We start from the raw sequence: 16,909 nt of genomic DNA on the forward strand, positions 1-16,909 counted from the left end.
CCTAGGCAGAATGGGGAGTTGAGTGAGAGTCAAGGAGGACTCTCTGAAGGAATTTTTGCTGATAAGGAACACCAGGCCCAGCTGTGCTCTGAAATGTGGCCCTGAATGAAAAAGGACCAGCACATGCCCAGTGACTACAGAAGCAGTGGGATAGGGCTGTGGGCATTTACAAAAAGGCAGAGTTCTTAGTTTTCAGTTCCAGGCCAAAGATGAGAACTGAAGGAGGATCTAATGCCAGAGGTGCCATCCCCCTCACCCCAGGACTGTAAAGCTGCTATAAATAAATTTTAAAAAGAGCAGGCAAAGGAGAAGGAATCTAATTACTGAAAGTTACTATGGAAATAGAGAAGATGAGTGTTAATCTTCAAAGGAATTTACTGAAGTGACAAACTTCTACCACAAAGAATAATATCAAAAGGTCACCTGCCCAAAAAGAATTCATACAAAAACTCAAAAAAGACTTTAAAAATCAAATGAAAGAGATTTCAGGGGGAAAAAAAAAATAAGAACAATTCAAGAAAAACCAAGAAGATAATGAAAAGAAAGCCAATTAACTGGAAAAGGAGATCCAGAATCTTAAGAAAATGACTCCTAGAAAATCAGAACTGGGCAAGAGGAAGCCAGTGAAGTTATAAGAGACCAAGAAATAATAAAACAAAATACAAAGAATGAAAAAAATTGAAGAGAATATAAACTTCTCATAAGAGAAACAGCTGGTCTGGAGAACAGATCTAGAAGAGAAAATATAAGAATAATCAGACTACCTGAAAGCTACGATCAAACAAGAATCCTGATATAAGAAATAAAGAAAATTGCCCTGAAGTTTTAAAACAAGAGGGGAAAGTAGGAAAAAAAAAAACAAAAAACAAAAAAACCCAACTCTCACCATCTAAAAGAAGTCCTACAAGGAAAACCTACAGGAATATCATAGCCAAATTTCCAAACCTCCAGGTCAAGGAGAAAATATTATAATCAACAAGAAAAAAAAATCTTCAGCAAATGCAGCAAAGCCACAATTAGCATCACCTAAGCTCTACCAATGACTACATTAAAAGACCACAGGTCCTGGAACACTATGGAAGAACGAAAGAACTAGAGCTGCAGGTGAAAATATCATATCCAACAAAATTAAGCATAATCTTAAACAACAGAAAAACAGATATTCAACAAACTGCCAGACTTCCAGGATTTGATTGTAAAAAGACTTGAAATTAATAGAAAATTTGACATACAAGTTCCTAGAGAAATATAAGACTAATTATAAGGTACTCACTAAGGACAAACTTGTTTATACATGGAAATGCAAACTATATGTCTAAGACTGTCATTAGTAATTGGGTAGTTAGAAAAAAAGATTTGGGTAGGACTGAATATGGTGTGATTTTAAAAGGCAAAACTATGTAGGAAAAGGTAAAAAGTAATGGAACAAATGAGGCACAAGAAGAAGTAACACAGAAGACATCAATGGGAGAGTAGGCTTGAAAATTATGAAACCATACTCTCACCAGGAATGGGTTAAAGAGAGAACAATACACACACACACACACACACACACACACACACACACACATATAAAATATGGGTATGTCTTCTAATATATATATATGCGTGTGTGTGTGTGTATATCTAGAAGGGTATAAGTCTTCTAAATCCAGAAAGAAATAAGAGGATAAGGGGATAGGGAGGGGGAAAGGATAAGGGAGGGATTTTTAGAGGGAACCCTACTCACATCAGATCCAGATTAAAGGGAGAACAACACATACATTTGAAAGTCTTCTAAATTTATAAAGGAGAGTGAAGGAATAGGATAAGGCGGTATATAGAATGGTGTGTAGATTAATGAGAATGACATAAAGAGGGAAGACTTGGAAGGTTATGAAAATTTTCTAAATTCATGTAAATTCAAGAGGGCAAGGGGAAAGAGTATAGGGAGAGGATAAGGGAGGGATCCTTGTAGGGGGGGGGGGGTAGGTTAAATAATAGGAGAGCAAGGTAGAGGGTAGAACTAAAGTAGAGGAGTCAGGAGAGACAGGAAATAAAAGTTACATGCAAACAAAATAAAGATCACAACATTTTATATTAAAAAAGCAGGGATAGTAATCATGATCTCAGACAAAGTTAAAGCTAAAACAGATTTAATCAAAGGAGAAAAACAGAAAAACTACACTATATGCCAACCATATTAATCAATATGTTTTAGACTATTTAAAACATCTGCATAATATAGGGTTGGAATATTGCTGTGCTGTTGGAAATGAGTTGGTACTTAGAAAAATACACTGTCTCTCAGAACTAGATGAATATAACCACAAAATAAAGAAAAAAGAAGTTAAGGAGATGAATAGAATTTGAGAAAAAGGTAGATATGACAGAGAGGAATGGAAATAGGATGAAGAATAACTTTTTCTGAGATGTATATGGTACCGTCACAAAAATCGACCACAAATTAGGGCATAAAAAACTCACCACTAAATGCAGAAACATTAAATGCATCCTTTTTAGATTACAACACAATAAAATTATATTTTAGATGCACTGAAGCTTATTTTATTTTATTTTTTTTAAAGACAACAATAATTTATATCATTACACAAACCAGAAAGCTTATGAACTTCTTCCCAAACCCCAAAGCTGAGCTCAGGTATTAGCTGAAAAGATGGTCCATGGCTCCAAACCACTCTCCTCACCTGGTTTGGGGATTGTTACAGACCCCATCATTCAGTGAAGCTGCTTAGAAGCTTCTGCCTGAGGAGTGAGTTCCAGTCATCTCTTTCCAGAAGAGGTAAAAAAGAGTAGGGAGCCACCTCTTTTCCATCCTCCCTTCTGGTCTAATCTTCTCCTAAGCCTGGGAGCAATTCTGTTTCTATTATGTAAAGATCCATCTGGGACCTAGTACCTCTGACACACTAGCAGCATCACTGCTTGCACAAGGGAGCAAGAGTCTCTTTTTATTAGGAAAAGGTAAACAGACACAATGAAAACCTTAAAAATATAGAAATAATCCAATGAACATAGCCACCTCAAAGTCACACAAGCACAAGTGAGAAAACCCCTCTTTTAACTCCAGTTTTCATTCTGACTTTCCCAGGCTCCCTATCGCTCCCCCTATGTTGATCCTATACTTGGTTGATTTTTTTAAATATATTTTTTTAAATGTTCCATAAAAATACTATTGTTATTAGTCAAACACAGATATTGCAACATGAAGAACTACTTTTTTCTCACACTATAAAATGTGAAAAGGTTATCATACTAGTTAACAGACAAAAATGCCAGAATCTCTAAGTATCACAAAAGCTGGTACCAAATGAGCAAGGTGGAAACTTTGTTGAATGCCAGATGTTAGGAGGGAGTTTTAGGAAAACATTCTTCCCTTTCAGGTCTTCAGTTAAATTTCTCTTTCAGCCTCTCTCATCTCTCCACTCCCCTCAAGTCTAACATGTCTGGATCAACAATAATGGAGTCAGGGCTCTCCAAACTGTTTTCAGAAGCATGAAGCCAAAGTACTACTTAGAAGAAGGGGGGGGGGGGGGAACAACTCGATGCTCCAATTTTCCAGAGCCAAACATTCTCCCTCCACTCAGCTGCCCTCTAGGGATTGTCATATGGGTCTCCAAACACCAAACAAATCAACTTTACCCAAAAGAGAGGTAAAAGTCCTCTTTGAACTGGTAAAAGGTTCATCAATCTTTTCTCACTCACAGAAGGGCTCTGAGAACTGGCCCTTGGGGTTAGCCGGCTCTCTGAGTGCAGGGAATTCTTTACTTTAAAAGGTACAATTCAAATAAAGGTGACACAGAAGCATAACTACTAGGGAATGCTGAAGAGTGAGCAAGCCTCTTGCCCCTCTCTATGGAAAAGGTGACCTCTGACCACAGATAAGGGTTTGGGCCCAGCCAGGGCTGCCTTCAGTTCTCAGAGAGGGATAGCTCCAGGGCGGCCTGAAAAGCAGCTTCTTCAACGATGTTGTAGTCCACAAAGGTGTCATAGGAGAATTTATGGCGATGGAGGAGGTGCTGCAGGAAGTTGGCACTCTTGTAGCTGGGGTCACCCCAGGGCATGGCTGAACAGATGGGGCAGACCACGCGGTTGGGGTCATTGCGGTGATTCTCCATGCAGTGCTTCACCAGCTCCTGCTGATCCAGATTACGAACTCCACAGTATGGACAAGCAAAGGTGGATCTGTTTGGGATATTTCTGGGAATGGGTTGGGACGTTGGCACTACTGGGACAAACTTGGGACAGCTGGCCATCTGCTCCTGGATCTTCATGCAGGAAGAAATGTGTGACCTCATCTTTGCAAGAGTCACCTTCTTGCTGCAGCCCCGGCATGGAGCCTTGTAGGATGACAGCTGCTTTTCCATACTGGAAGCTCTGTCCACTTTCTTAGAATCAAAAGGCACTCGGCAGAGTGGGCAAAGTGGAGATGGCACCTGGAGACATGGCTGCAAACACTCTCCACAGAATACGTGTCCGCAGTTGCCGATGGCCACGGGCCGGTGGTAGACCTCCAGGCAGATAGGGCAGCTGTACTGGGTCTCCAGGTCACTCTCACTGGCACTGGGCTCAGCCGGGGGCTGTGGGGAACTAGCAGGGGCCCCAGCTGTTGGTGGTTGCTGCCGCTGCTGTGTCGAGGACACCAGACTCCGGAACATTGCCATTGCTGGGCCTGCTGGCCCAGGAACACTGGCTCCGCTTGCTCCCAGTCCGGGGCTTGTACTCGGGCTCCGTCTTGGTCCTAGTCCGGGTCTCTGGCCTAAAATTATATTTAAAAAAGGTCCATGAAAACATAAATCAGAAGTTAATTGGCACAGCAGCTAGAGCATTGGGCTTGGACTCAGACTCATCTTCCCGACTTCAAATTTGGCCCAGGACAAAGCTATATGACCCTGAGCAAATCACTTAATGTTGCTTGCCTTTGTTCCTCATCTATAAATGAGCTAGAAAAGGAAATGGCAAACAGAAAAGGAATAACCTTTAAATCAGTTAGTTCTGATTACTTTGATTTATTTCTAGTTTGATTATAGGGTTAAGCCCCTCTCTAGGTTATCTCCATTAAATGAATGGAAAGATTTAAAAGACCATCATTTAGTAGCGGATAATTTAGAATAAGAATAAAATAATCATAGGATTATAACTTTTTAAAGGGCAAGCAGCTGGAGAAAGAGGGGTGGAAGAAAGGCTAAGTTCTTTCTAGTCTTAATGGATAAGTTCCTCTATTGCCTTGAGCTAGAGACTAAGTACAAATTGAGTAGGGTAATCTAAGGTTGGGTTTCCCTTGCTGGCAGGAGGATGACTGGGGGCAACCGCTCATTTACCAACTATAAACCACAAGTTCCTCTTTCCTAGTCAAGCTCAAATTACAAACGCTTTGAAAGGTAGCTTTCCAATTGCTTTTTCAAATGTTACAAATGCAGTTCTGTCTGTTCTTCATTCTTGAAGAGGGCCATGACATCAAAAGTGATGCCATGACTTGCAGGTGAATCAGATTTCAGTGCAGTCACCAGCCTCATTTTATCCTCTGAGATCCCAAAGGCAATCTCACTTCGTCAGAAAGGCTGACCGACAGAGGCCTTCACCCAATAGAATATCAAATGTAACAGGTATTTCAGTCTAGAAACTCCTTCTCCCTTATGCCCCCCAAACGCCCAGCACCTCAATATTGCAAACTGGCCTACTTCCCCATTCTTATTATCTTTTTCTAGTCCTGTAACTCTTATCCCTATTTTCTGTTATAAAATGAACCTCTGTAAATCACTCTTCCATCACTAATTACTGAGGGATTAGTTGAGCTGATTTAGAAATAACCTGTTAACCCTTATTATTACATCTTTATTTACTCAGAAACTCCATATTTCAGAAATACATGGCTTGTGAATGGAATAGAATACTACTGTTACCCTGTAAGAAATGATGGGTGTGATGGATACAGAGAAGTATAGAAAGATTGGTGTTTACTGATGCAAAGGGAAGCAGAGTCAAGAAAAAAGTAGAAATGGTCATTATAACAATTTAAATGGAAAGAACAACACACCCAAAACTTAAGAGTACGTGGAACAAGATGGTAAAGAGCAAGTGGGGGTAAAGAGCAAGTGGGCCTCAAAAGCAGATGCAGAAGACACCTTCAACTTACCCCTTTCTGGAGGTGAGAGGTTCCCAGGTGTTGCACATGGAACACGTTTTCCAAACGCATCCATCAGTTGTACTTTTTTTTCCTCCCTAAAAGAAAAAAAATATTCTTTGTAATGAGATGACTCTAGAAAGGGAAAGGAAAAGGTTACATGGGAAGAAACAGAAAATTTCAATAAAAAGCTTTTTAAAAGAAGTCAAGAATATTAAGAGTAACAATGGAGGAGGGAAGAAAGAGGTTTGTGTTGGTATTTAGAAGTATCAGATCTCAAAACTATTACAAACCTGTGATTATGAAAACAGGTGGTACTTGTTAAAAACACAGGTTGATCAATGCAGTGGATAGAGCACTGGCCATGAAGTCAGGAGTATCAGAGTTCAATTCTGGACTCAGGACACTTAAACACTTACTAGCTGTGTGACCTTATGCAAGTCACAAACTCAATTGCCTTAAAAAACAAACAACTCCTCCCCCCCCACACACCAATAATTAAAAATAAAAATACAGAAGCAAACAAACACAGTAACATGGTGTTTAACAAATCCAAAGAATGCATTTAGGCAAGGACAGGAAAAAACATGTTTTGGATTAAAAAAAAAAAAAAAAAAACAGATGGAGTAAGTAAAAAGCAGTTAGGAAGAAGTTTGATAAGTCATGAAGACCTTACACCACATATTAACTTAAATTATAAACAGAAACTCTGGGGTCAGTCAGCTGATGGGAGGGGGATAAAGGATGGGAGTTATGTGCTGTGGGCGGAAGGGTGAAGGGTAAGAGGACCTTGAACTTCCCTTTCCTTCTTTCTAGGCTCAGAGCACTGAAACTCAAAGCTTCTTCCTCTACAGAGACAGAGAAGATTGACTTGGCAGATAGCTGAGATATGGTAATGTCAAAGCAGAGGGTGGGGCTGATTTCAACCAATGGGAGTCAGGAATTGGGTTAGGATAAGAGTCAGAGACCACCAAGAGAGTTGGCTGGCCTCCTAGAGCAGAGGGAATAGGATTGTAGGAGAGAGGGGAGGGGACTCTAAGACTTCATGCATTGAGGATTTGGGAATGCGCCCCCCCCCCATTTTCTTCTGATGGGAAATTCTTACTGTAATTTTACCTTTTGAGTTTTCAATTATTTACCTAACAGCTCAGTTTATACGAAATATCCAGATTATAAAAAACAAACAAACAAACAAACAAAAAAAACTATCATTTCAGAACCAAAGACAATGGAAAGCTCTACAAGTGACTTCTCAATAAACATCTAATCCAGTCACAGTCACATATACATGCATCAGAAAGACATGGCACATAGTAGCACAACTACTTTGTGGTTTTTCAAAAACATTGATCAATTTTCAGATGAAGAAATTGAAACCATCTTTAGCCATATGAAAAGGTGCTCTAAATTACAACAGGTCAGAGAAATGCAAATTAAGACAATTCTGAGGTACCCCTACACACCTGTCAGATTGGCTAAGATGATGGAAAAAGATAATGATGAAAGTTAGAGGGGATGTGGGAAAACTGGGACACTGATACATTGTTGGTGGAACTGTGAACGGATCCAGCCATTCTGGAGAGCAGTTTGGAACTATGTTCAAAAAAATTATCAAACTGCACATACCCTTTGACCCAGCAGCGTTTTTACTGAGCTTATATCCCAAAGAGATCATTAAAAAAGGAAAAGAACTCACATGTGCAAAAATGTTTGTGGCAGCCCTTTTCATAGTGGCAAGAAACTGGAAACAGAATGGATGCCCATCAGTTGGGGAATAGATGAATAAGTTATGGTATATGAATGTTATGGAATATTATTGTTCTGTAATAAATAATCAACAGGATGATTTCAGAAAGGCCTGGAGAGACTTATGTGAACTGATGCTGAGTGAAATGAACAGAACCAGGAGATCATTGTACACGGCAATAAGATTATACGATGATCAATTCTAATGGAAGTGGCTGTTCTCGACAATGAGGTGATTTAGGCCAGTTCCACCAGACTTGTGATGGAGAGAGCCATCTGCATCCAAGAAGAGAACTATGGGGGCTGAATGTGGATCACAATATAGCATTTTCACCTTTTTGTTGTTTGCTTGTTTGTTTTTTCCTTTCTCATTTTCCCCCCTGTTTGATCTGATTTTTCTTGTGCAGCATGATAAATGTGAAAATATGTTTAGAAGAAGTGCACATGTTTAACCTATATTAGATTACTTGCTGTCCAGGGGATGGAGTGGGGAAAGGGAGGGAGAAAAATCTGGAACACAAGATTTTACAAGGGTAAATGCTGAAAACTATCTTTGTATGTATTCTGAAACTAAAAGGCTATTATTAAAAAAGATAAAATAAAATCCCACTTCTATATGAAGGTTCTTCAACTACTTAAAGGTAATGTTTAGTTTTTGGTTAGTATGGAAATAAATATAACTTTTTAAAGGAGATTTTAAAGAAAAAAATATATTCCTCACTGACATTATCAAAGGTAACGAGATATAATCTAATGAAAAGTGCTCAGAGGAGAACAGTAAATTCAAAAGGGGAAGGAGGGATTGGAGTGTGCCCCAAATCAAACTCACAGGAAATAGCATGCTAGATTTAAAGTCACATCCTTTGGTCCTAGTCTTTAAAAAGGAAAAAAAAAACCCCTAAAAATCAACTCCCCAAACCCTTTTAAGTTATGATTCCTGAATGAGGATTTAAAACAAACTCATTGTGAAGTCAGTGCTACAGCCTAATAGCTGCCAAAAGAACTGACTCCCTTGAATTGGAGAAAGGAGTTTTTGGATATGATTAGTATATAATTTCTATGGATACCTCTCTTTTGTAAATTAGGATGTACAATGTCACAGGCCAAGGGTGATCTAAACTCCCCTACTCATGCCTCCTCCTATAAAGTAAAACTAAATTATGTTGAGAATTTAAAATGATATTTTGGTGTCTATGCAACCAACTCTCCCAAATCGGTATCTGCTCAATCCCAGACCTCCTGAATGGGAGGGATTCCTCTAACACTGTAGACATGCTTTTCCCTTTGACATTAGTTGGAAAGTAAGGTTTCTATCCTGGCAAGAATCTGATAAAAATCTATCTCCAGGTTGTCATAGACCACTCACATTTGTCCCTAACAAGGATTTGTTCCCTCATAGGGTTGATAGGCCATTTGATATACACAAAGAACCTTTGAAGAGCAAAAACACTCACACAGCATGTAAATGTAAGAGAAAACTTTTAATGGGGGGAGGTGGTTTGAGAAACTTTGATTCCATGGAATCATCAGGATTTTTCTATCACAGATAAGGGCGTATGAGGTAGAATACATTATGGACTATCATAGCATTTATAAAGAGTGAAACCTGTAAAGTCACACATATCCAGGAAAGAAATACTCACTTCCTGGCATTGTTAGATCAACACATTATTCTAGGTTATTTGCTAAAGGAGGCATCTGTGCCATAGTCAATACGTTATATTGCTTTTTGTAGTTTTAGCCTGAAAAGTCCCCCTGCATTTGTGTTCTCTTCCTCCTGCGTTATCAGTCTTCTGAGACCTCTTTCCCTGAAATATGGCTCTTCAGTCGAGGACAAATCTTCCTTGAGCAAATTCCTTCCAGGTCTGCCATTTTGTTTTTAGATGCAAGCCAGCCCAATTCCAGTCTCCTTCCTTCCGGCTGTGTTTCTAACTTTCTGGACTTTGACTTCATGCTTCAGCTGCAGACTTAACTTAGAACTACCCTCATCCTTATTCATTCTGGAACATAAATGATTCCCTGACTTCTTTTCACCCTGGACCACCTTTCCTCTAAACCAGTCCTTTATTCCATCATGTGATATGCTAAGAACTTTCTTTTTTAGAGCTCCACAGAGGGTTAACCTTCCTTCCACTCTCAGGGATGCTTCTGACTCTTCTTCCTTCAAAATCATACCTCAGGTGTCCCATCCCTCTGGAACTTTCCTTTGAGCTACAGTCTCTCAAACTATGAACATCTATGATTCATGCTCTGTATCCTGGAACTTCATTCATGCCCCCTCTCCTGCAATTGTTAAGAGTGTTCTGGGACCATTTTTGGGCAAGGCATCTTTCTTCCCCTTGATTCTTTGCAGCTTTCTGGATGTCATGACCATGCTTCAGATGCAGTCTCAACATCAAATGTACCTCAGAGCTTAGAAGCTTCTCAGTATGCAATACCCATGTTTCCCTGTAAACTTCTCAACCTGGGACATCCTTTAATATGCTGTTTTCAAAGTCACTTATATTTGCTTCAGAGATTTTTCTGGTGCATACATAACCCTTAGTATTTATGAAATTTGTTTCACTCAGGAACATCCTTCTACTCTAGGGCCTTCTTGTCCTGGAATGTACATCTGCCTTCTAATATAACAACATCGCTCTGACATGCCTGCAGATTTTATACCACTGGTGAATTCCTTCTGAGGACTAGATTTTAGCAAGGACTCAGGCTAGCAATTTGGATTCCCTTCCCACCTGTATTTATAACTTTTTGGTCTTCAATAACATATCGTAGTTTTAGTCTCTTCTCTCCTCCTCTCTTAGCACCTGGGGCTTCCTCGTCAAGGAATATCCCTGGGTAATCCTAGCCTCTTTCTTGCCTGAGCAAATTTCTTCTGCGACTTCCATCAGGTTAGTTCCAAGTCTGCCAAACTTCCTTTCTTTCTTAGCTTTCCTTCCATTTATATCAGCATGTTTTGTGGTAATAAAGACATGGAGAGAAAGTGAGTCCTCATGGATTGGGGAATGGTTAAACAAATTATGGCACATGAATATGAGAGACCATTATTGCAATGTAAGAAATGTTGAGTATGATGAATATAGGAAATCATGGAAAGACATGAAAAGATACAGTCCAGGAAATAGTCTACTTTATGACTAAAGCAATGTAAATGGAAGAGAAAAGAACCACCCAAAGGGAATGTTGCAAAATTACAAGAAAAAGCATATTCTAAAAGAACAAATATAAGGAGATATCTTCCCTTATGGATTTGCAGAAAGGAAAAGTCCCTGCCTTTTGAACTCTGGCTATTTTTTAGACTTTTTGATGTATTATTCTGTTTTGCTGATTTTAAAATGCCTCTATTTCTTTAAAAATTACTAGCTATGAAGGGGAAAATGTTGAGGTGATAAGGAAAAACTGGGACACTAATCCATTGTCGATAGAACTTTGAACTGATCCAACCACTTTGGAAAGCAATCTGGAATTATGGCCAAGAGTTATAAAGCTTTGACCCAGAAATATCCCAATTAGGCCTGTTTCCCAAGGAGAGCAGAGAAAAATGAAAAGAACTTATAGCAGCTCTCTTTGTGAGGGCAAAGACCTGGAAATTTAAAGGATACCCATCAATTAGGAAATGGCTAAACAAGTTGTGGTATATAATTGTGATGGAATACTACTGTGCTATAAGAAATGATGTGCAGGCTGATTTTAGCAAAAACATGGAAACACTTGAATGAAATAATGAAGAGTTAAATGAAGAGAACCAAGAGTATGCTGTATATAGTAACAGCAATATTGTTTGTAGAACAACTGTGAGCAACTAAGTTATTTTGAGAATTGTAAACAATCAAATCAACTACAAAGGTCTTAAGAAGGAAGATGCTATCCACCTCCAGATAAAGATTGGATAAATATTAGGATGTATAGTATGATTTTATACACACACACACACACACACACACACACACACACACACACACATATCTGTGTCTAAAAACAGTGCATAGAAAAGAAGAAAACTCAAAAGGAAGCATAAAAAAACAGGGAAGTTTTGAAAAAGGAAATCGTGTAAAATGGAGAATCATGGTTTCATACTGAATCCTCTTTTTGCATTGTTCTGTGTACATGAAAATAATGGGTTTTTTCCTCTTTTTATATTTAAGTTCAAAATAAATAAAAAGTTAAAAAGAAATACTTTGGACAGTGATCAGTATCAAACAACATTTATCAAAATCATTTTAAAAATTGAAAAAAATTTAAAAGAAATAATATCACTGGGCCAACTATAGATTTATCACAAAACCTCAACAGGGCCTTCAATAGCAGAACAATCATTTCACATTTCCCTAATCGATTTGCTCTCCCATTCCCCACCACAATTATTCCACATCTTTTCATCATTCTTCCCGTCATCCACAGCTCCCTTCCCTCCCCACTCCAGCTGAGGATCTCATCTCATCCTTCACTTAATGACCAAAAAGGAGTTCTTCTCCCCCTTGTCCTCTTTCTCACCCTTTCCTCCTCATCCTCATGCCACATCATGAGGAAATTTCTTACCTCACTATCTCACTATCTACTTCACTTTTGTGTTATATAAAGTCTTTTCCAAGGCAAATCCTTATACCCTTGAGTCTACTACAATCCTGTCTTTTCTGGCACACTGTCCCTTCTCTCATCATCATTCCCTAATGTTCAATGTCTCCTTCTCTACTGCTATCTACAACATGCCCGTGTTTCCCTCATCCTTAAAATGCCTTCATTTAATGTTCCCATCCCTTCTCCCTAACAATCCATAACACTTCACCTTTTCCTAGTTATACTCCTTGAAGAAAAAATTTATGCTTCTGCTGCTTCTCGTCACACTTGATTCTAAATCCACTGCAATCTCACTTTCAACCTCACTATTCAACTAAATCTGTTCTTTCTAAAGTCACCTTTGTCACCTCTTAATTGTCAAATCCAATGATCCTTTCCCAATCCTCAAGTAGAAGATGCATATTAGTTGCTGGTATATCCTGTGTTCCTGTCCAGATGGAGCAAGCAGGGAAGCATGAATCTTAAGAGTTTCTGCTACACTTCCCCAGGGGTGACTTTGATTCTTCCCAAGAGGTAAACAAGAGGTTAGGACCATAGATTGGCCAATCTGTCCTCCTCAGAGTGGGAGTATTGGGCTAGAATTACATTGATCAGCCTCCCCAGATAGAGGAGTTTGCCTAGGGGGAATAATTATTAGGTTCAGACTATTCCCCTGATCTCTCTTTTGATGGTGAAGGAATGACCCAAATTATATAGTCAAAAACTTAACGAAATGCCAGTTACAAAAAGAACACATGTAGTTAACAGCAAATAATCCCATTTATCCAACCTAATAGCCAACAGAAACTAGCCAACGTAAGACAGATTAGGTTATATCAAACAATATATAGAATTTATGAACTCTCTCACTTAGGACAACCCCAAATTAATGAGGGAAGCTCATATATGTAGTACTTAACATTTCTGACTAGAGTTGAGGCATTCATGGACTTGTACTTCAACTCTTTCTCTGCCGTCCCTATGAGCTTTTCAGATGAACCTTTTGCTTATGTCCTGTCTGGTAGTGTGTGTAGTTTCTGTTATCTTGGAAGATTTCTAAGGAAAAAAACAGTCAGTCATAAAGACTTGTTCTGTTAAAAAAAAAATTGCAGCTAGGGAAGATTAATAAAGTTTCATCCTTGAAACAGTTTTACCAGTTTTCTACAATCTGATGCTAACCTCTCTGTTCTGATAAGCAGGAACTTATTCCTACTTGAGATTTTCAGTGAGATAAGGTTTTAGGAAAAGGAAAAAAAAACCCCTGCAAGATCGTTTTTCTGACCTTTCGATCCTGGCTAGGTTGGGGTTACAAAGATAAATTTGGAGAAACAAGAAGGAAAACTTTTTTCTAAGTTTGTAGAGATTTATAATGTCATAAAATAATAAGAGGGCAGCTAGGTGGCTCAGTGGATAGAGGGCCAGGCTTCAAGTTAGGAAGGTCTGAGTTTAAATATGGCCTCAGACACTTGCTAGCTAAGTGATTCTAGGCAAGTCATTTCACCCTGTTTGCCTCACTGCATCTGTAAAATGAGTTGGAAAAGGAAATGGCAAACTCGTTCAATATCTTTGCCAAGAAAATCCAAACAGGGTCACAAAGATTCGGCCATGACTGAAACTACCAAATGACAACAAAAACAGAGACTAAATTTGTTACCAAAATGCAGAATCTTGGCTGTAAATTTCCAAATTATGGTTAGAAGATTTTTGCAGCAAATGCTAAAATATTTTAAAAGAGAAGAGGATAATGTAAGAATGTGTCCCATAAACTTCTGGAATGAAGCTAACTGAAAACAGTGTCTTACATAATTTGTGGTACAAATTGGAATTAGGGTTTTGAATGATCTCGTGACTGACTGAAAATTCAGCTTTATGCTCACTGAATTTGTCCTAAAACTGAATTATAGTGTGGTCTCATTTAATAAATAATTGTGATGATTGAACTTCCGTAAGTGGATCAGACCTAAATGAAAAATATATAACATTTGGCATCAAAGACTACATAAATAAGAAATAAAAGTTACTTTATACTGTTTTTAAATATGCTTAGTATAAAATAGCCAACTGATAGATGGATGTAGCAATTTACTATGTAAAGTGATGGTGTTACCTGACTAATAAAAAATTTTACCTTATGTCTTAAAATTCCATAATACAACATATTATTGTTAGGTTTGTAATTTTTCTTGTACTATGATTTGGGGGAAATGATGTATAAGAAATGCTATTATTTGTGAAATTCATACCCAGAAGATGATACAATTAAACCACTGGAAAATTAACTCCTCTTTTGATAGAAATTGTTGTCATCATAGTTTTAAAAAAACTGTCAAGTACCAGTTGGTACATTGTGCTTTAAAATGAGTAACAGTAACAACTGATGAGTTTGTGAAGTGACAAAAATGTGTAAGTTTTACATTTTAATGGAGTAATAAACTTCACTCTGAGAAAAGCAGTAAGATTAAATGATTTTTCTTTAAAAACTAAGATGTGTGTATACACAGAATCTATCTATAATTAACTTTCAATGGAACCAACAAGAAGGCCAACAGGCGTGAAGGTTTCCTTGGAAACAAACCAGTCACTATGGTAACTGATGACTGAGACTAGCTGATACCATGTTCATGGAAACTTAATTCTTCCTCAGCAGGGACTCCTAAGTCTGAAGGGCAGGGTCCCTACCTAAAGGTCATACTGGGACCTTCATACTGGGTCATACTGGTCTCCTTCAAAGACTGTCCCAAATGAATGTAAATTGTTTGCATTTTTGTTTTTCTTCCCGGGTTATTTTTACCTTCTGAATCCAATTCTTCCTGTGCAACAAGAGAACTGTTCGGTTCTGCACACGTATATTGTATCTAGGATATACTGTGACATATTCAACATGTATAGGACTGCTTGCCATCTGGGGGAGGGGGTGGAGGGAGGGAGGGGAAAAATCGGAACAGAAGTGAGTGCAAGGGATAATGTAAAAAAATTACCCTGGCATAGGTTCTGTCAATAAAAAGTTATAATAAAAAATAAATAAATAAACAATATATTGTTAGGGGGGGAAAAAAAAAAAGACTGTCCCAATCCCCCACCCCTCCTTTCAAGATAAAAGAGATAATCCAGGTAAGGTAAAAAATATATGATTTGAAAGGAGAGGAACATGGTAGTTAGTTGTTATTTTTTTTTTTAAACTAATTTTGAACTTAAATACATAAAGACCAAACAAAGAGAACATTTCCCTATACACAGCGCAACATAAAATGAGGATTCACTATAAAACCATGAATTTATATTTCATATTTCCTTTTTTGTAATTGCATAAGTACTACACATTATTTTTAAAGCTACTTTGTGTTCTAATATTTCCTTCTAAATTTTCTTTTATTCTCTACAATACATTTTGTATATTTTCCCCTCCTTCCCCATCCCACCTTAGAGATGGCTCTATTATACACATATATTCACATATATGTAAAATCATACTATATATACTTCTATTTATCAGGGTTTTTTTTTTTTCTGAAAGCAATAGCCTATTCCTTTATAGATCTATTGTAGCTGATTTGAGTATTTATAATACTCAAAATGACTTAGTTATTCGGAGCTGTTCTTAAAACAATATTGCTGTTACTATATATAATATTTTCTTGTTTTGCTTGTTTCAATATTTCATCAAGTCTTTCCATGGTTTTTTCCTAAAATCATTGGGCTTATCATTACTTAGAGCAAAACAGAATTCCATCACCATCATATATCACAACTTGTTTAGCCATTCCCCAATTGATGGGCATCCCTGCATTTTCCAATTCTTTGTCACCACAAAGAGATGTGCTCTAAATATTTTAGAACATACAGGTTTCTTTTCCTTTTTCCCTGAACATCTTGAGAAAGACAGCTAATAGTAGTATTGCTGGGTCAAAGGTATATAACTCTTTGGGTACAATTCCAGATTGTCTCCCAGTTTTCCCATATTCCTTCCAACATTTGTTACTTTCCCCTTGTATCATTTCAGCCACTCTGAAAGATGTAAATCTGTATCTCAACATTGTTTTAATTTTCACTTCTCTAATAAATACAGATTTAGAGCATTTTCTTTCCATATGTCTATAAATTGCTTTGATGTCTTCACTAGCAAAAGTGCTTATTCACATCTTTTGACCATTTATCAATTGGGGATTGAGTCATATTTGTCATAGATTTGACAAAGTTTTTTGCATACTTGAGATATGAGACTTTTATCTGAAAAACTGTTCATAAATTTCCCCCTTCCAATTTTCTGCTTTACTTATGGCTACATTGGTTTTATTTCTACAAACAATTTTAAATTTAATTTAATTGAAATTATCCACTTTATACTCTCTATCTCTTGTTTGTTCATAAATTATTCACCTATCCATAAGTTTGATACATAAATATCTTCCATGTTCTAATTTTCTTATGATGTCTCCCTACATATCTAGGTCATGTATCCATTCTGACCTTATTTTAGTAAATGCT

The 16,909-nt window shown here is 37.7% G+C and overlaps 1 protein-coding gene across 5 annotated transcripts in view; it reads right to left on the reverse strand.

Annotated features, from left to right (window-relative positions):
* Nucleotides 1–2,536: 2,536 nt before the first annotated feature.
* Nucleotides 2,537–16,909, reverse strand: part of LOC100921739 (E3 ubiquitin-protein ligase RNF166-like) — a 36,584-nt gene continuing 22,211 nt past the window's right edge. For all 5 annotated transcript variants that reach the window (XM_031945217.1, XM_031945213.1, XM_031945214.1 and 2 more), the window contains 2 exons: nt 6,134–6,219; nt 2,537–4,756 (listed from right to left, as the gene is read on the reverse strand). In XM_031945217.1, the coding sequence (XP_031801077.1) occupies nt 3,909–4,756; nt 6,134–6,197 (912 nt within the window). In that variant the 5' untranslated portion in view covers nt 6,198–6,219 and the 3' untranslated portion in view covers nt 2,537–3,908. The remainder of the gene's footprint in view (nt 4,757–6,133; nt 6,220–16,909) is intronic.

The sequence above is a fragment of the Sarcophilus harrisii genome, chromosome X (assembly GCF_902635505.1).
Source record: "Sarcophilus harrisii chromosome X, mSarHar1.11, whole genome shotgun sequence".
Classification (NCBI taxonomy): Eukaryota; Metazoa; Chordata; class Mammalia; order Dasyuromorphia; family Dasyuridae; genus Sarcophilus; species Sarcophilus harrisii.